The sequence below is a fragment of the Dama dama genome, chromosome 27 (genome assembly GCF_033118175.1).
Source record: "Dama dama isolate Ldn47 chromosome 27, ASM3311817v1, whole genome shotgun sequence".
In the NCBI taxonomy this organism is placed as follows: Eukaryota; Metazoa; Chordata; class Mammalia; order Artiodactyla; family Cervidae; genus Dama; species Dama dama.
Window position 1 is genome coordinate 22,613,631 of NC_083707.1, and position 19,464 is coordinate 22,633,094.

At 47.8% G+C, this 19,464-nt stretch overlaps 1 protein-coding gene across 1 annotated transcript in view; it reads left to right on the plus strand.

Moving 5' to 3' along the window:
• Positions 1-12,329, plus strand: part of LOC133047609 (zinc finger CCCH domain-containing protein 18-like) — a 42,711-nt gene extending 30,382 nt beyond the window's left edge. Inside the window, exon 4 of the mRNA XM_061130908.1 lies at positions 12,257-12,329. Coding sequence (XP_060986891.1) covers positions 12,257-12,329 — 73 coding nt within the window. The remainder of the gene's footprint in view (positions 1-12,256) is intronic.
• The last annotated feature ends 7,135 nt before the right edge of the window (positions 12,330-19,464 follow it).

The window sequence follows — 19,464 nt, forward strand, 5'->3', positions numbered from 1 at the left end:
TTTGCATCTGACGTTGGGCTTCCCTGATAGCTCAGTTGGTAAAGAATCTGCCTGCAATGCAGGAGACTCCAGTTCAATTCCTGGGTCGGGAAGATCTGCTAGAGAGGGATAGGCTGCCCACTCCAGTGTTCTTGGGCTTTCCTTGTGGCTCAGCTGGTCAAGAATCCACCTGCAATGCACGAGACCTGGGTTCGATCCTTGGGCTGGGAAGATCCCCTGGAGAAGGGAAAGGCTACCCACTCCAGTATTCTGGCCTGGAGAATTCCATGGATCGTATAGTCCACAGGGTCACAAAGAGTCAGACACAACTGAGCGATCCTTCTTTGCATGTGACACTCCACCAAACTGGCCCATGGTGTCGTTGCCAGTCACCCTATGTGGCTGATGCCATCATTGACCCTCAGCCTCTCAGTGCAGCTTATCAGTTGCTTTGGCACCTTGATCCCCACCTTCCTGAAGTTCTCTCTTCTGGACCCTGGAACATCTCTGTCACTTGGCTTTTCATGTGCCTCGCTGGTCCTTCCTGTTCAGTCTGCTGTGTTGGCTGCTGCTCCTCACATCCCCAGCATATCTGTGTTGGAGAATCCCACAGCTTGCTTCTTCTCCTTTTCTCTCCTTGGCCTGGAACCCTCTTGAGGTGATCACCTGCAGGATGGTGGCTACTTTAAATACTATCGCTCTTGATTTCCAAACTTGTATCTCTAACCCTCCCATCCTGAAACTATGGGAGTTCAAGAGAATTGTTCGTGGAGATGCTAGAAATGTGAGAGGGCCCAGTGGACCATGTTCTTGGACCTCTTCTTTTCTTTGCACTCTCTCACTTGGTGTTATCCAGTCTTACAGATTTATTTTAATGAAATCCAGCTTATCAGTTTTTCTATCATGGATCATGCATTTAGGGTTGCATGTAAAAGCTCATCACTAAGCCCAAAGTCACTGTAGATTTTCTCATATTTTCTTCTAGAAGTTTTGTGGTTTTGCATTTTGGCCTGTAATCCATTTTGAGTTAATTTTTGTGAAAAGTGTAAGGAAGTCTGTATCTAAGTTTATTTTTTATATTTTGACATTCCATTGTTCCAGCAGTTGTTTTCATTGGAAAGACTATCCTTTCTCCACTTAATTGACTTTGCTGCTTTGTCAAAGATCAGTTGACTATACTTGTGTGGGCCTACTTCTGAACTCTCTATTCTCTTCCATGTTTTGTAACTTTAAACATCACTGCTGAGGCTCTTCAATGTATATGTATAACCTGGACATCCCCCCTGGAGTCCGGACATATATATTCACTGCCTTCCTGTACATCCACTTGAATGCCTAACAGGCATCTCAGACTGGCCACGTCCACACGTAATATTATCTCCTTCCCCACCATCCAGTCTGTTCCTCCTCCCGTCTCCATAGCAACTCCATCTTTCCTGTTGCTTCCATCAAAAATATGGACTTCTCTCATCAAATAGGTCAAGAAATTCTGTTGCTTCTACTTCAAGATGCATCATGAATCCAGCCATTTCTCATCATCTGCGCTACTACCATGCTGGCGCAAGCCACCATCATGCCTTGCCTGGGTCACTGCAACAGCCTCCTAACTGGTCTTCCTGCTTCTGACCTTGCTTCCCAATAGTCTGTTTATCCACAGGGATCCTGGAAAAGTCAGATCATGTCACTCTTTTCCCCAGGCCCCTCCAGGGTCTTTTGTTTGAATTCAGAGTAAGTTCCAAAGACCTCGTGGTAGCCCCTATGGTCCTTTATCACTAGTACTACCCGCTCACATCTCCCACCTCACCCCCGCTGCTCTCCCTTCTTCACCCTGCTCCTGCCATCCTGGCCTCCTCCCTCTTCTTCGAAAATCCTACAGAGGCCCCTGCCTCGGGGCCTTGGCATCAGTCCATCTACTGGGCACGTTCTTTCCCAAGAGATTCACAGGGCCTACTTCCTCATCTTGTTCAAGACTTTGCTCAGATGTCACCTTCCTTTTTTAAAAAATTTATTTTTATTGAAGTATGGTTGATTTACAATGTTGAGTCAGTTTCTGGTGTATAGCAAAGTGATCCATATATATATATGTTTATATATGTATATGGGCATGTGGGTGTGAGGGATCTCCTGGAGGCCAGGGCTGGGGTGGGGTTGGAAGAGTCTGAATGGAGCAAGTCTGCTAAGGGCACAGGTGAAGGAATACTTAGGGCACCCTGCAGCCCTCTGAGGAAGCCTGTCTCAGATCTCAAGACACCAGGGCTTGGATGACCCCCTCAGAGGGCATCAGCAGCTAGGAGGGTTGACCTCGAGCCCTCGGACATGGGAGGCCACTTGTCCAGCTCCATCCAGCCCATTCTTCTACACCCCGCCTCTGCGCAGTGGAGATCCAGGACGCAGAGGTAGGGGAACGGGTGCTCCAAGCAGATGCCTCCCCATCCCTGGAGTCCCGAGCAAGCCTGGTCAGACAGGTGAGGAGGGGGCCATGCTGGAAGCTGAGAAGTGGACTAAGCTAAGGGCAAGGCCTGAGACCTTTGAATATCACTGAGGGAGGGAAAAGAGCCGTTCCACCCAGCCTGGCTGAGGGCAGTGGCTACAGGAGATAACAGCGTGTTATGTGAGCTCAGCAAAGCACTTAAGGGAAAAGAAACAATGTTCGAAGACTGAACTTGCAGATCTAAATCCATGTACAACAGCATAGAGTCACCTTTGCTTCATGAGATAACTTTACTTAAGATAAAGGGAGATAAAAGAGCAGAAAACTTAATTCCCTAAAAATATTTCAGATGTTGCTCCAGCTTTCTTCAGGACAAAATTTAAATCACTAGGCGAATTTGGTGACTCAGATGGTAGAGAATCCTCCTGCAATGCAGGAGACCCGGGTTGGATCCCTGGGTTTGGAAGATCCCCTGGAGAAAGGCAGGGCAACCCACTCCAGTATTCTTGCCTGGAGAATCCCCATAGACAGAGGAGCCTGGCACACTACAGTCCATGGGGTCGCAAAAAGTCAGACACGATTGAGCCACTCAGCACACAAACATGTGAATTTGTGCTCAAAAACATGTTGAGAAGCTGTAGACCTTGGTCTCGTCACTGTGTTCTTTGGTTTCCACGGGCACATTCTGCCCATTAAACAGAGACCCTGTTCCTGACCTGAGCTCCCATCTCATTAAAGGAAGCTGCTCAGCCCCAGATCATAGAATCATAGTTTCAGAGCTAAAAGGCATGAATCGGTTTATGATGCACAAGATGTGGCAAGCTCAGAGAGGTGGATGGTTTGGTTGGGATCACACAGCAGGTTGGGGATTGTGGTAAGCAGAAAAATGGCTCTGAAGATGTCCACATCCTCATCCCTAGAACCTGAGACGATGCTCCCTTTCAGGGCAAGCAGGGCTTTTCAGGTGTGATTAAGTTAAGGATGTTGAGATGCAGAGAGAATCCTGGAGTACTCAGGTATCATCACAGGGGTTCATGTAACAGGAGGCAAGAGGGCCAGAGTCAAAGAGAGAGATGTGATCATGCAAGCAGAGGTCAGAGTGATGCAGCCATGAGCCAAGGAATGCAGGTGACTTCTAGAAACTGAAAAAGGCAAGGAAACAAATTCTCCCCATCACCTTCAGAGGAATTGCAGCTCTGCCAACACTGTGATTTTAGCCCCACAAGACTCATATCAAACTTCTGACTTCCAGAACTGAAAGGTAGCAAATCTGTGCTGTTTTAAGTCATTCAGTTGGGTGGTCTTTTGTTAAAGCAACATAGGAAATGAATCCAGTAGTAAAGCCCTATTAAAGCACCCACCTCCTAAGCCATATTCCTCTGGCCTTCCTGCCACAGTTCTGAGCTGGTGATGAAGCAGGGTGATTCCTTGAGCAGGTGGAAAGTCCCACAGGGCCCTGGCTTGAGCCCTGTGCTGTGACAGAGGCCTGGCAGGTGATGGAGGGTCTACTGGGTGGGGAAGCCTCTTTCCAGAGGGTGTGGCCAGTTCAGGTGTGGTTCGGACAAGGACAGCTACCAGAGTTTTGAGACCTAGAGTCCAGGGTAGTCAATGCTTGAGAGCTGCAGAGGCCACTGAGGGTTCTGTGCCTACGTGGACTTGGTGTCCAGAGGCCCCCTGGAGTGGGGGAGTGGGACTTCAGCACCGGACAGGGCTCCTGGGTTGGAGCCAGGGCAGGAACAAATGGGGTGTCTGGTGGGAGGGCCAGATCTGCAAGGATGTGTGAGTGCCGGTGACGGTCACTGGTGTTAAAGGCTGCGAATGAGACTTGGGGGATGAAGTGGTCAGTGCAGGCCACTCAGCCTGGGGCTAGGCAGGGAGGCTGGATGACTGATCACTTCCCTTTCCAGCTGGGACTGCTTTAAGAACTGAGGTGGGGCTGGTAGGGGTGGAGGGAAGGGATGTCAGTGAAGGCAGCTGCTGGAGGTTGACCAAGACAGGGCAGTGGAATGAGACAGAGCCATTATTCTGCCTACCACAACCCCCAACTTGCTGCGTGATCCTGACCAAAGCGTCCAGCCCTCTGAGCCTGCCTCGTCTCGTGTATCATAAAGAGTGGCTTGAGGCTGACCTTTCCCACCACTCTCATAGACGAATTTAATAGTCACAATAATATACAGCTAATGCAATGTCCTGCTATGGCTGTAAAATAAGATCAGATTTCCTTTTTTTTTTTTTTTTTCACATTTCCTTTTAAATGCCCAAATTCCAATAGCTCAGTGGCCCCAGTCTTGCCTAGATACTAGAATAACCTGAGGAGCTTTGGGCAAGGGCCTGTGGGCCACCCCTCCAGGGTCCTACCCCTGATCTGACTTGTCCAGAGGCAGCCTGGGCACTGGGATTTGGAGAAGCACTTGAGGGCCCTGCTAGTGTAGCCCTGTGAGCTTATCACCTGTAAGCTGATCTCTTCAAGGATCCCCAGCTGTGTCCCGGGTTCCCCCAGGGCTTGGGGCAGGGCCCCCACAGTTTCCAGCACAGCCTCCTGACCATGCCGCTGGCCTCCCAGAGCCTCCTGCTCTGGGAACCTTGGCCTCAGGAAATGCTGCTCTCCCTAAAGCGATGGCTCCAAGTGTGAGACTGACCCTCTTATGAAGTGGGGTAGGGCACCCAGGCCTTCCTGAGGCCCCAGGACAGTGGATGGGAGGCAGCAGGGCTCAGGGGGCCAGGCCTGTCCTCAGGGACTCTCCCAGGGCCACTCACTTCACTGCCAGAGGGACCAGCCTCTCCCCTGCCCAGCCGTGCTCTGGATATCACCAGCACTCACAGAGCAGACCCCAGATCTGTCAACCAGCTCTAAGGTCTGATGCAAGCCCTACCTTCAGCCCCAGGAGAGCAGGAAGGAAGGTACACTTTCTGGAGGGAAGCCTGCCCTCACCCACAGTCCCCTGGTGGCCTCCAGAGACATCCAACAAATGTACAATGTCTGCCCTTCCAGGTAGCTGGGCCTCAGGAGTCTGAGTAGCCTGTAGGACAGTCTCTCCAGTGGTGAGCAGAGGGCGGATTCAGGACTGTTTTCTTCACCAAAGGACTGCTTGCTTGGGCGTCCCAGGTGGCCCAGGAGTAAAGAACTCGCCTACCAGTACAGGAAACATAATGAGACGTGGATTCAATCCCTGGGTCAGAAAGATCCCCTGGAGAAGGAAATGGCAACCCACTCTAGTATTCTTGCCTGGAGAATCCCATGGACAGAGGAGCCTGGTGGGCTACAGTCCACGGGGTCGCAAGGAGTTGGACATGACTGAAGTGACTTAGAATGCAGGGAAGCCAGAAAACAACCACCCCAATATCTCAGATGATAACAGGCAATGGTTCACAGCCCGAGTCCATCCAGACAATGACCATGTGTCTCCCAGAGAAAGTCTTCAGGGAGGAGCCCTTTCTTGTGGGTGCAAATTAGTCACAAAAAACAAATATTTACAGAGGATGAGAAAAAAAGGACAATAAACTTCAAATTTCAAAATGCTGAAAAATGCCTTCAAGAGCACCAAATCCAGGGAAATGACCTAATATTTTTGTTGACAGCCTGATATATCTCTATGTTTTCCCTTTTTTTTTTTTTTTTGGCTGCACGCTCTTTGATCACCCGTCATATTCTCTGGAGGGAATCAAAAGATAAACACGTTCTGTTTGGCATAATTTCACATTAGCATAATTTCCTTGAGCCTGATTGATCAAAATTCACTGCATCTGGAATGACAGACTTGAGCAGGGCAAGATGTGTCCGATACTTCCAATGGGATCTGATACGTTGGGATATAGAAAACGTGTGACTTGCATGGAGACGTACATGCTCAGTGTTGGGAGTATTTACAGGTTTGTGTCCTATAAACACAGAGGTTCTGGTAAAAGTTTTACTAGAAAAGCAAGAAAAGAACATGGTAAGTTTATAATTGTCTACACTTCAGTCTGGAGACTGTTCGTGACAGGAGAGAATGGCCCTTCTGATTGCTGTTGATGAGAGCTGAATCTTCTGCTTGCAATTCTACACATCTGGTGAGGCAAGGAATTTTCCAGAGACCAGCTCCTGGCTTGGTACATTTTAAACCTTGTTTATCCTTCTCCCCACAGTGTTCTGTTGCTGGGTGCCCAAGACATATTCTTGTTATAATACGGCCCTGGGCCCTCAACCTTCATGGCCAGGCCCGAGGAGCCCGCCCAGAGGATGGCAAGACCCTTCCTGGGGAACATTCTTGTGCCAGGACAGTAACTTAGCTAAACATGGAAGTGACTGCAGACCACCTAAGCCAAATAGAGTGTAGAAACTACAAGAATAAGAAAGACTGGCAAGACACATGGACACAATGGTGGGGGAGTGGGGAACAAAGTAGATATTCAGGCTCAAGTTCCCATGTGGGTTTTACCACTTACTGAGTAAGTGTGAACAAGTTCATCAACTTCTATGAATCATGTTTTCATAATTTGGTAAATAAGCAAAATACCCACCTTGTAAGGCTGGTCTAAGAAAACAACACTGGATAAAGTTTACCTTAAAATCAAGACATGATCATGACTGAGTACTTATTACAAAGGAAATATTCTACCAGTCTGATTAACAACTTCATTCTGTTTTCAAAAACACTTAAGCTAGATTGTAAATTCCATTCTGATCTACATACTGTCTAATCTGACTTCAGTTTATCTTCACATTCTAAACCAAATGCCTCCCCAACCTTATTTCCCATGCTGGATCCCCCAAATGCCATGGCCATTCCACTGTCACCTGGCCTCTAGGAGAGTATGACAGAGGAGACTTTGGAGTGGACATAGGCAGTGGTCTTATGCAATAATGGTAGAATATCTTAGTTTAAAATATTTACAGAAACATGTGACTGTGTTTCCAGGGTCTGCAAAGCAACCTGGCAAGAGAATGGCCCTGAAATTGGAGCTTCAGAGGTGTCGTTAGCTGAAGGCACTGCGCCTGTGCTGGGCACATGGTCCTCCAGCCCCGAGCAAGGGGTACTTGTTTTACATTTGAAAAGCCAACAGGCTATTTAGAATGTTTTTCCTATAACAAGGGACACTGCCTCAAAACTTAAGCCTCTACTGTTTGTTAGCCAAAAAATTATTATACTTGAAAGTTTAAAGTTTTTTTTCAGTATCGAGAGTCCCTTGGACAGCAAGGAGATCAAATCAGTCAACCCTAAAGGAAATCAACCTTAACTATTCACTGAAGAACTGTTTCTGAAGCTGAAGCTCCAATACTTTGGCAGATGCAAAGAGTCGACTCATTGGAAAAGACCCTGATGCTGGGAAAGATTGAGGGCAGGAGGAGAAGAGGGTGACAGAGGATGAGATGGTTGGATGGCATCACTGATGTTCATCACTGAACATGAGTTTGAGCAAACTCTGGGAGATAGTAGACAGGGAAGCCTGGTGTGCTGTAGTCCACGGGGTCGCGAAGAGTCAGACATGAGTTAGTGACTGAACAGAAACAATTAATTAAGAGTTAATTTTTTTTCATCCAGAACTAGCCATTTCCCTTTTTATATCCTTAAGGACACCTTGCTGATATTTTATTTATCTGATGTCAGTCGCTAAATGAGTGTTTTGCAAACTGAAATCTGTAAGTCCTTGAGGAGAATTTTAAAATGCTTTGTTGGGTGAAATGGTAAAAAATTCTGGGAAACTTTGGTGGTTTCTTATAAAACTAAACATGCAATTACCATACAATCCGGCACTGTCACTTATAGGCACTTTCACTCTCACTTCTTTCATCCCAAAGAAATGAAAATTTATGTTCACACAAAAACTTGCACATGAATGCTCATGGCACTTTTATTTATAATATCCCCCAAACTTGAAACAAACCAGATGTCCTTCAGCAGGTGAATGGTTAAACAAACTGTGTTGCATCCATACCATGGAATCCTAGCCAGCAATAAAGAAAAGAACAAACTCTTGATACACACTTTGCTTTGGATGAAGCTTAAGGGAATTATACTGAGTACAAAAGCCAGTCCTAAAAGGCTGCATACTGTATGGTTCCATTTACATAAGACTCTCAAATTGACCAAACTATAGAGATGGAGAAGAGATCTGTGGTTGCCAGGGGCTTGGGGGTGGTGTGGGTACAGCATAGAGGGGAGATGTGTGTGGTTATAAAAGGGTAGCTCCAGGGATCCTTGTGGTGATGGGACTGGTCCTTGTCTTGACTGTGGTGGCGGAAGTTGCTCATGGGATAAACTTGCAGGGAACTAAAAATACGCAAAAGTAAGTGCAAATAAGTAAGTGCATGTTAAACTGGGGAAATCTGATTCAGATTGGTACTTTGTGATAGTCGTTGTCCATGTCAGTGTCCTGGCTGTGATCTTATTATAGTTTTGTGAGATGTTGTTACCGTTGGGGAAACTGGGTGAGGGATGTGTGGGGTCTCTTGGTATTATTTATTTTCTTGTTTTAAAAAATAATTGTATTTATTTATTTTTGGCTGTGCTGGGTCTTCATTGCCCTGAGGGCTTCTCATTACTGTGGCTTCTCATTGTGGGGCGTGGACGCTAGGGCACTCGGGCTTTAGTAATTGCAGCACAGCACAGTTGTGGCTCCCAGACTCTAGAGCACAGGCTCAAAAATAGCTGTGGTGCACAAGCCTAGTTGCTTCGTGGAATCTTCCTGGACCAGGGATCGAATGCATGTCTCCTGCATTGGCAGGTGGATTCTTTACCACAGAGTCACCTGGGAAGCCCTTGGTATTATTTCTTATAACTTCATGTGACTCTGCAATTATCTCAAAACAAGTTTAATTAAAAATTATGTGAGCATTTTGATGGTAATAAAAAGACAAGTATCAGTACATTCTGGATGATCTGAGTGACCCCTTTATAGCCTTATAAGCTAGTTCCCCAGTGGATCATCAGTGCTTTCTTTGGAATGAATGTTTATTGCCAGTCACTTTGCACAAGTAACAACATCTTGGCAAGAACAGAATCAATGACAAGCCTCCCTGGTGAGCAGGCCAAGTGTCAGAGAAAGATTTTGCAAGGCAGAACTGAAAAACATTCTTATTGGCTCCCTAGGGTTGACTGTATTATTGTAATGCTAGTTAAACATGCAAGCTCATGTACAGATTTCTAACTGAATATAATAAAAACTACAAAACCAATAAAATTCAAATTAGTGCCATTAATTTACTGTGATGAATGATGCTGCTGTGTTGAAACTAACTGCTTGATTACAAAGTGGCGATTATACACACACTGCTACAGATACCCCATTTTTTTCAGAACTGGGGCCCCTTTGCTTACAACTTGAACTTCCTAGGGAGCCAGGGTGCCCGTCGGAAAAGGCCTGAGATCCTCTGGGATAAATATAACAGGGACCATTAGTTCTTAAATCTTCTTAACAGCACACTTCCGTGCTCAGACATATCCTTGACCAGCTTGGTCAGCTTGTTTCCTGGCCTTAGCAAATACAAGGGTTATTTCTGCAGGCTGTCCCCTCGTGAAATGACCACAGAGAATGTGACAATCATGGGGAGATTGGAAAATTACAAAAAGCAGATACAGAAACGAAATATTTTCGCAATTGCGAGGAAAAGGCATGGAACTTCTGAGAAAATCACAGTCCAACTGCCCAGCACACTGAGTGATGTTCATGATCATGATCCTTAGTGATGAATGGAAGATCGAGTTAAGTTGAGAGGCTCACGCTTGGGAAGATTGGGTGGTCCCACCTGGACCCTCATGTGTTTTGGAGTTCTGGTCCTTGAACAAGCACACTTCTGCCTTCCGCAGACCTGAGCATCCGTGGGTGACTCTTTCCCAGCAGGGAGAAGGCAGACTCTGTGGGCACCTGTGCTTGAGCTTGTGTGTTGGGATGGGACGGGGGAGGGAGATGGAATTCTATGACATGCAGAACAAATGGCCTCACACGCGATTAATTGTGCCCCCCACTCCCTGGGCTCTTAGGGCTGCTGATAATTGCTCCCCCTTTCAGGATTTCAAGGTGGCACATCGACCTTTCAAGCTTTCATCTTCACACCTCTTCATGCCTCTTATGACAGATAATTACAGCTGAGGATGAACACCAACAGGAAAGCAGACCTCTTATCTTCACGTTAGGCACTTGCACCAACATTTTAAGACAAATTATTCATAACTGTGCTTGAGAAAACGGTACCAGCAGAAGCTTCTGAGATATTGAATTGTTTTGTGACTGTGGAAGAAAGAAGGCCATTTCCATGACAAATAGGGGAACTTTTATGAAGTGATTAAATATTAATTTGTCCAACAACTATTTATTACATGCCTTCAGTGTCCAAGATACCTTATTAGGGACCACAGGGTACACAAAGCCATACATGATGCAGTTCCTGATCTAATGGAATTTACAACCTGGGAGTTTAAAATAAGATTTATTGTTCCAAAGTCCTACCATATAAAGACGTGTCAAAGATGCAGTTCGGTGACTTCCCTGGTGGTTCAGGGGTTAAACTCTGCCTGCCAATGTGGGGGACACAGGTTCGATCCCTGGTCCTGGAAGTCCCCACATGCCGAGGGGCAACTGAGCTGGCCTGTATGCCACAAGTGCTGAGCCCACGCTCTGCAGCCCACGCTCTGCAATGAGAGAAGCCACCACTATGAGAAACCTACGCAGCAGAGAGTACCCGCTGCCTGCTGCAACTAGAGGAAAGTCCATGGGCAGCAATGAAGACCCCCAAATAAGTACATAAATAAGATAAAAAAGAATTAACTATTAAAAAAAGACTTAGCCATGAAAAAATGGAGTTCAATCTCAGTGACTGAGGAGGTGAGACGTGGGGATGTGTTTGTATGAGGCACTCCCAAGCTGCCCCAGAAGGATGAGCAGTGCCGTAGGGTAGGAACAGGCAAAGGCATGCCCATGGAGGGCATGGTGTGGGCAAAGTTGTGGGGGTTGGCGGTAAGGAGGCAGTGAGTTTCTCTGGACAATGAAATCCTGATGGGGGAGTAGCTGGAGATGGGCAGAGACCAGATTGTAAAGCACTTTTAAAATGCTGGGCTAAGCAGTTAAACTTTATTCTTCGGGAAGAAGAGGGACCGGTAGAGGTAGTATTAGTGGGGACAATTAGAATGGATGAGAGCAGTCTCTACCCAACTAGGACGCCGTCGCAGGAGCCCAGGTAGAAGGCCTGAAGAGGGGAAGTGAAACTTTAGTTTCAGGGAGTCTGGCATGACCATGTCAGGTCAGTCTGGAGGGAGGTGGGCCTCATTTTTGGTCATGGGCAGCAGATAGGGAAAGCAGATGTTTGATAAGACTGTACAGGTTTCATCGGGAGGGAACCCAGCTTCCAAGGCATTCCTGCCCCAAACGGCTTCCCCAACTTCAATGTTTTTGTTACTGAGACCAACCTTGCACTGCTTGCCCGCGTGACAGACCAATAAAGGGAAAGACAAATTGCTGGGGCAAGGAATAGAGACTTTATTTGAAAAGCCAGCAAACCAAGAAGATGATAGACTTGTGTCCCCCCAAAACCATCTTGCCTGAGTTAGAATTCAGGCTTCATTTATACTAAAAGGGGAGGGAGGACAGTCAAATATTTCCTGGCTCCCATCAGCTACCAGAGGTGTGTTAATTTCCTCCTCCCTGCAGTCATTCACAGGTGGGTCTGGTTAGGTTGTTTACTGTGAGCTAAGCAAAGGTATTTTAGCTTAATGCTCATTACCTGGGGAGGTAGGTTTCCCAGAGATGGGCCATTATGTATAATTTAAACTTATAGGCAATATCCCTTTAGTAATTAATTTATAACAGAATATAAAAGTTTCTTCCCTATTACCTTCTGGAACTAATGTACTAAATTTATCTTATCTGCAGGTTGACATTTCGCAGTTTTGAACTGATCGTATGTAGTTTCATGAGATGTGCCTTGAATCTCCCCAGAAGGTAACCCACACCTGTCGGTGAGTCTCAAACCTATTGCCAGAGTTGGTCAGGACCCTAAGATTGTGCCTAGCACCCAGTAGGAGCACAACAAATGCAGATGTTTATAACCGTGGTTCCTATGAAAGACCAAGCTCAAATCAATTCCTTTATTGGTTCATTCACTTGGCCGAGTATGCTGAGCCCTACTATGTGCAGGAACCAGGCCATGTCTGTGGCTGTCAGCCTCCATGACCTTCCCCTTCTCCGAACTCCTCTTCCTCTCCTTTGTCTTCCTCACCAGCAAGTTCTTCCTTCCAGAGGTGGAGGGAATAGAGTTTCCCCTGCTGGGTGGGATCTGGACTGACCACCAGCAAGGACAGCGTTGAGGGTCCCCTTTGTGAGGAGTAGGCCGTGATGTCTAAACGTGTCACCGTGAGTGAAACAGCATCGCTGGTGCATATGACAGCAACAGCAGGTACTGCATCGGGAAAAGGGGAGGCGGGAGTGTGGGGAGGCTTGGGGAAGCCTGGTCTCTGTGCCAGGCACAAGTTCTTTGCCATTTCACCTCCTGCCCGTCATGGCCTTCCAGTGAATTGTGGCACTATCACCCTGATTTTAAAGATGGAGAAACTTGTTTTCACAAGGACTATGTAATGTTGCCCAGGTTACACAGCTTATAAGCTGGATTTGAATCCAGAACATTCTGGCTCCAAAGCTCAGGCCCTGGCTCAGCCCACACTCTTAACCTCTTTACTGTCCCCTAAAGACAGATAACAACCTGACGCCTGGACAGGTACGCGGTTCACCACCTTACTGCCGGTGCTTAGCACAGGGTCAGACACACACTAGTGAGTGTGTTAGCCTCTCAGTCGTGTCCGAATCTTTGTGACCCCACAGACTGCAGCCCACCAGGCTTCTCTGTCCATGGAGCTCTCCAGGCAAGAATACTGGGGTAGGTAGCCGTTTCCTTAAAAGCTCACGAAGTGTTTGTATAATGAATATATAAGAATACATAATTTCCTTAACTAATCATTCTACTACTGGCTTGCATCAATGTAATGTTTTATTGTTAATGCTCAGATTTAAGGGGTAACAAACATGATCCTATCCTACTCCTCCTATAAAAATGACCCCATGCAAAGGCCAGGACAGGTTTAACAGCCCCATTTTGCAGAGAAGGAAACCGAGGCTTAGGAAGTTTAAGTGACTTGTCTGAAGTCCCAGAGTAAGGGCATCACAATGTAGAATTCAAAAGCCGCCTTCTTTTCTTTTTTTACTTTAGCTCAATACCCCTTCTCAACGGCTGTGCTTCTTCCTCTAGTAATGAGGTAGAAGCCAAGGTGCAGAGTCTTTCTTTCCTCATTAGCATTCTTTCCAAAACAGGCGCCAGTGGGCCCATCCTATAAAACGTATTAAGGCAGACGCGTGTGGTCTTCGTCCTGCTCTGGAAGCATCTGTGAGTTGTGCTCTGGAGGCAAGGGGAGAAAATATATTAGGTTCTCTAATATGATAATAATATAAAAGAAATTTATGGTGCCCCAGAGGGAGAGAATTACAAATGGATGAAAGGTGACTATTTAATGTAGAGGCTTTATTTTAAAGGGGTATAAAAATAAATAGAAGAAAATAGAGCGCAAGTAGAACCTGCAGATAATGGAAGGTGGATGGGCCTTGTTTCACCGTGCTCCCGCCGCAGCCCACGTCCCTGCATAATGATGGCCGTTTTTAACATTTCCGACTTCATCATTTTACAAGTAGCTCCACCGTCTCTTGCTTATTTGCCAGTCCTCAAGAGATTTCTAGAACTCCAGGAGTGCTGTTTGGCCTGTCTTTCCTTCCCTTACTTCACCACCTCCTTTAAGATTCTATGGTTCTTCCTGAAGTCAGTCAGACCCTGGGCCAGGCCTGCAGATGGGAACTTGTGCGCCTCCGAGTCCATGATGCTATGACATCTGCGTGACCAGCTGGGGGCGCTCTGTGGGCAGGAGCCATGTTCCAGGGAAGCCAGGACATTGCAGACCCTCACTTCACATGCCCTGGTCTCTGGTGCTCCCCTTTCCCCTTCTACTTCCCCTCCGTCACTCCTGGGCAGGTTGTTCTGAACTCTTCCTCTGCCGGGAGATACACAGGGACCTGCATCCCAGAGGCACATCCAGGGTGGGGTTCTGCCCCCCACCCTCTTGTTGCAGGCCTTAGTCTGCCCTGCTTGACCCATCCCAGCCCTACCCTGGAGGGAAGCTGCCAGGGTGCTCTGAGCAGCCGTGTCAGCCCTGAACTCCAGCTGCACTTCACCAAGACCCCCTTGCAGGACATAAACTCTGCTGAGTTTCCCCAAGTCCTGCTCCACTCCAGACTTCACTGTCCTCAGGAGGCCCCTAACCTTCCACCTACGATAGTCTCCCCGTCCCTGGTGGCTCAGATGGTAAAGAACCCACCTGCAGTGCGGGAGACCCAGGTTTGATCCCTGGGTTGGGAGGATCCCCTGGAGAAGGGAATGGCGATCCACTCCAGTATTCTTGCTTGGAACATTCCACCGACAGAAGAGTCTGGTGGGCTACAGTTCATGAGGTCACAAAGAGTCAGACATGACTGAGTGACTAACTTTCAAAACAGTGTCCACCTGCTACAGCTGCTCTTTGATCAAACTAAAGAATCTTTTCTCCTTTATCCTCTGAGCGTCCCCCCGTCCTGCAGGTGGGCTCTGGGGGTTTTGAGAGTTTTGCTCTCAGCTTTTTTGACTCCCATCCTGTCTTCACTCTGATCTCTTGTTGATGCAGACAAGCCAGGCAGCCCCATCTCAGCAGGGGCGTGGAGGAGACGATGGTTCCTCCAGGGCCATGAGGGGTGGGGTGGGGACAGACAGGCCAGGCAGTGAGGAGACAGGAGGCTGCTCTTGTCTTCACCTTCCTGCAACATCGCCCCTCTCCACCATTCAGGCCTCCCCTGCTCCCCCTGCCTGGACTCACCTTCCAGCCCAGCAAGGCCCATCTCCCGTGGTGGTCCCCGCTCTCTCCTCACCAGGGTGGCCTGCCCCTCTGCTGTTCCAGCTGAGCCCCCAGGTGAGACAGGCTTCTCACTGGGGGTGGAAGGCCTGGCTCAGGGCACCTGGAGGATGTGCCAGGGGGCAGGCGCAGGGGCTCCTGTGGACTGAGGCTCTGCCTCTGCTTGGCCCACATATTTGCTGGCTGGTTCGTGGGGACCAGCTCTCCTAGCATCCTGCGAACAGGCAGGGCGTGGCTGCAGCCTCCAGGTCTGTTTCTTGGGGCCCACACAGAGTGGGCTCACCCCCTGCTGCTGTCTGGCAGGGCTAGGATTTGACCGCCCCTTGCCATTGCCTCACCACAGGGCTTTCCCTTCGGGGCTCGGCCTGCTTCCATGTCCCTTAGTTTCTCAGACTACGCCGTAGGCTGCCACACATGCTCACAGTCAGACGTGCTGATAAGCGATGGGAAACCTTCACTTTCTTAAAACAGAACTCTAACGCAAACTCACTTCTGCTGGTTTTCAAAAGCCAGATCATCGTGTACAGAATTTCCATTTCTTCTGAGTTTAGCCCGAGCCTGGCTGCTGGGGGACACGGCTGACATAGGGTGTCTGGACTCTCTGGGTTGGGGGAGCTTCTTCCAGTAGCCGGCAGCAGGCAAGGCCTGGCCCCCCTGACAGGTCTCTCTTCTCAGAGGTCCTGTCCTGGGCCCCAAGAACAGAGCAAAGTCTTAAAAGGTGAATGATTCCAGGAGATACCGGACAGAAAAGTGAAAGGAGTTTGGGGAAAAAACTTATCTGGGGAATGTGTGCCTTCGAGGTCCCTGCACACACACTCAGAGACAATGGTGAGAATTCAGGTCACTTGAAAGAGCCCTTGCGAATTTTTTAGGTCCTTTAGGCAGGAAAAGGGATTTTTTTTTTTTTCCCCTTCAAAACTATTCAATTTTAGGGCTTCCCAGGTAGCTCAGTGGTCAAGAATTCGCTTGCCAATGTGGGAGACCCAGGTTCGATCCCTGGGTCAGGAAGATTCCCTGGGGGAGGAAATGGCAATCTGCTCCAGTATTCTTGTTTGGGAAATCCCAGGGACAGAGGAGCCTGGCTGGCTACAGTCCATGGTGTTGCAGAGTCAGACACAACTTAGTGACTAAGCAACAATTCAGTTTTAAGTTTCTGTGTAAAATGTGGACCTAATATTGTTATTTCTCTTCTTCCTAATTGGTGAATCTGTGGAATTCTTGTTTTTCATCGAGAGAAAACCATGTCTTATCAAATTTTTGCAGTTTTACTTAACGTCTAAACTGTGTTCAAAGCCTGTTGCCTTCTTGAACAAGGCTGATGGTCTGCATTATTGGAGCAGGAGTAGAATAAGCATTGCCTGTTTATTCTCATGTCAATCCATGATTCCGCGAAGAGTTTAGCTGTCAGGGGGTCTGGAGGAGAAATTTCAGTAGGTCAACTTTGGGGAAATTGAACTTGGGCCCTTTTTAAAAAATTCTGGACAGACCTCATTTTATTTTGTAAGAAAGCCTAGAAATGACTCACCACAAAGAATCCACATAAAAATGATATGTAGGAGTTTTTGAATAAAAATAAGCCATAAATAAGTAATAAATCCTCGATAGGCCCATTGAAAATGGATAGCAATAATGTTGTGTTTACTGCCTCACTCCCAAAGCACAGATATTTATTATAATTCAGGGCAATTCATTGTACTTGTCTGGCATTTATAAAATTCTCATCATAGTATTAGAGTAAGAACCCATTTCCTAGGAAGTATTGTTGTAATAAACTGTAATTAGTGGCTTGTAAACAGCCGTAATTCATTTTTGGAAGGAAAAGGCATGCGGACAGCTACATATTTGTGAGCCGGTCTGCTCCCTGGAGCATTTCCATCAGCTGGACGTGCACCTGGAGCGCGGGGCTCGTGGGACGCAGCCGGACGCCTCAGCTCCAGGCTGCCTTTCACGGAGACCACGGGTTTTTTCCCTACGTCCCCGGAGGACGGCCCGGTCCCAGCGCTCCATCTCGATGCAGCCTCTGGTGTTTTACAGCGCGCTCGTCCGCATGCCCAGCGAGCGGCACTCTCCGCGGCCCACCTGGAAGAGGAAGCGGGGCAGGTGCCCGCCGGCCGGGCTCCCCACGACACGGCGTGAGACCTCGGGCTACAACACGGGACCCGGGCGCTGTTCCGACCCCTCGTGTCTTGTGTTGCAGCCGGAGGGACGCAGGTCTGCAGCAGAGCCTGCTCCCCGCCCGCGCGGGACTCGGCAGCAGGAAGGAAGGTGGGTGTGCGCTCTACAGGGTGGCCCGGGGGCAGCCCCCGCTCGGACCCCTTATTGGTCGGCGATCAGTCTCCGTGCAGGGCTTCGTTCACCTCTAGTCCGCGTTGGGTCCCTCGTGCAGGTTGCCTGGGGCGCACAGCCTGCTTCGATCTGGGTTTTGAGGCCGCTCTCTGCTCCTCATACGCAGCGCCCCCCAACCCAGCTCAGGTGACCACACTGAGGCTTGAAGGGCCTCAAGAAAGTTTCTGCCCTAATGTCTCTCGCATTGGTGGGAACGCCCACCGTTAAACCCGCGATCCCATCAGTGGACAACAGACATTGCTTTTTTAGTTGTTTCTTAAATGTATTTTTCTACAAGGTGGTAGATTAAACCATTGCGGGCATCAGCTGGGTTTCATTGATTACATTCCTTTCCAACATGGCAGGGACTTGAGACGGAAATGGAATCTGATGGTGAATTTCAATAGGGGAAAAAGCTCCAACAGAGGACCCTCCAACTGGAGGTGGGAGGCATCAAAGGCAAGCGCCTTCACCATCTCAGCACAGGCTGGAGCTGGGGACACGGGGTCCAGAGAGTGATTCCTGCCTTTACTACTGGGGTCTGTGGGTCACATTTCTGCAGTGCACCTGACCCACCGCCCCCCCCCCCCCCCCCCAATTAGTGGCTTTCAGCCAGATCTGAGTCAATCCCCCACCCACAACTGGGTGTGTTTCTTCCACACCCGCCAAGTCCTCGGTACAAATCATGTTTATTCCTTCACTTCTTTGCTGGCCTTATGGTGCTCATAAAGCCGCCTATTTTAAAAGGAACTTACTAGGTTTTAAATGTAATAGGTTCAGCATTTTTCCTTCTCTTGACTGATTTGGAAGGCAGTGGAATAAAGTGAGAGACTATATTTAAATGAACTGAAGGGGAAACCAGGTGGCTGAGAAGGTTGAGATGAAATGGTGGTTTTCAGCTGGTCCTGGAATTCTTCCCAGGCTATGCGTTTATTTAGGAAAATACCTTGGGATGGAAGGTGGTTTGGCAGACATCAAGGAATCAGTAGAAATATCTAGATTGCCTTGTATTAGAAATGAACAATTCTTTGAAGGTGGGAAGAACAGGAAAAGACGGAGCGAAGAGATTGGGTCACATGGTGGGGGTTTTATTGTATAATCTGAAGTTGCTAGCGTGGCTGAAGAAGCCTGTATCCCCCAGTGTTCACTAATGTCTGTTACACCCACAAAGGCCTCCTCTGAATGCGGTTCTGTTAGTTTCTTGGTTTTGTTGGAACTTGGCAGAAGGGGCTGGCTTTCACATTCATGGCACATGTGAGGTGGCCTGATGATTTGTAAACTGAATTAATTTAGGACAGATGTTAGTTTGGAGAGGCATGCTCATCATTCAATAAATTTAAGAAGTCTTGGTGGGGAGAGGCAGGGTGGTTGGTTTTATGTGTCAACTTGGCTAAGCAGTGGTGACCAGGTATTTGGTCAAACATTATTCTACATGTTTCTGTGAAAGAGTCTTTGTTGGATGAGATTAACATTTAAATGCATGGACTTCGAGTAAACCAGTAACCCTTCCTAGGGTGAGTCAGCCTCATCCATTCCTTGAAGACTTGCTAGAACAAAGACTGACTTCCTTTGAGCTAGAAGGAATTCTCTGAGCAGACTGCATTTGAAGTTGAATGACAGCTCTACAGTCTTCAGTTTGCTCACCTACCCTGCAGATTTGAAATTTATTAAGCCTCTACAAACACATGAGCCAATTAAAAAAAAAAATCTCTCTCTATATATATGTATGTATGTATACACATCCTGCTGTTTTTCTTTCTCTGGAGACCCTGACTAACACAGGAGAGGATAGCATATTTCCATAGATAGCGAATGAGGGTCTGAGACAATATT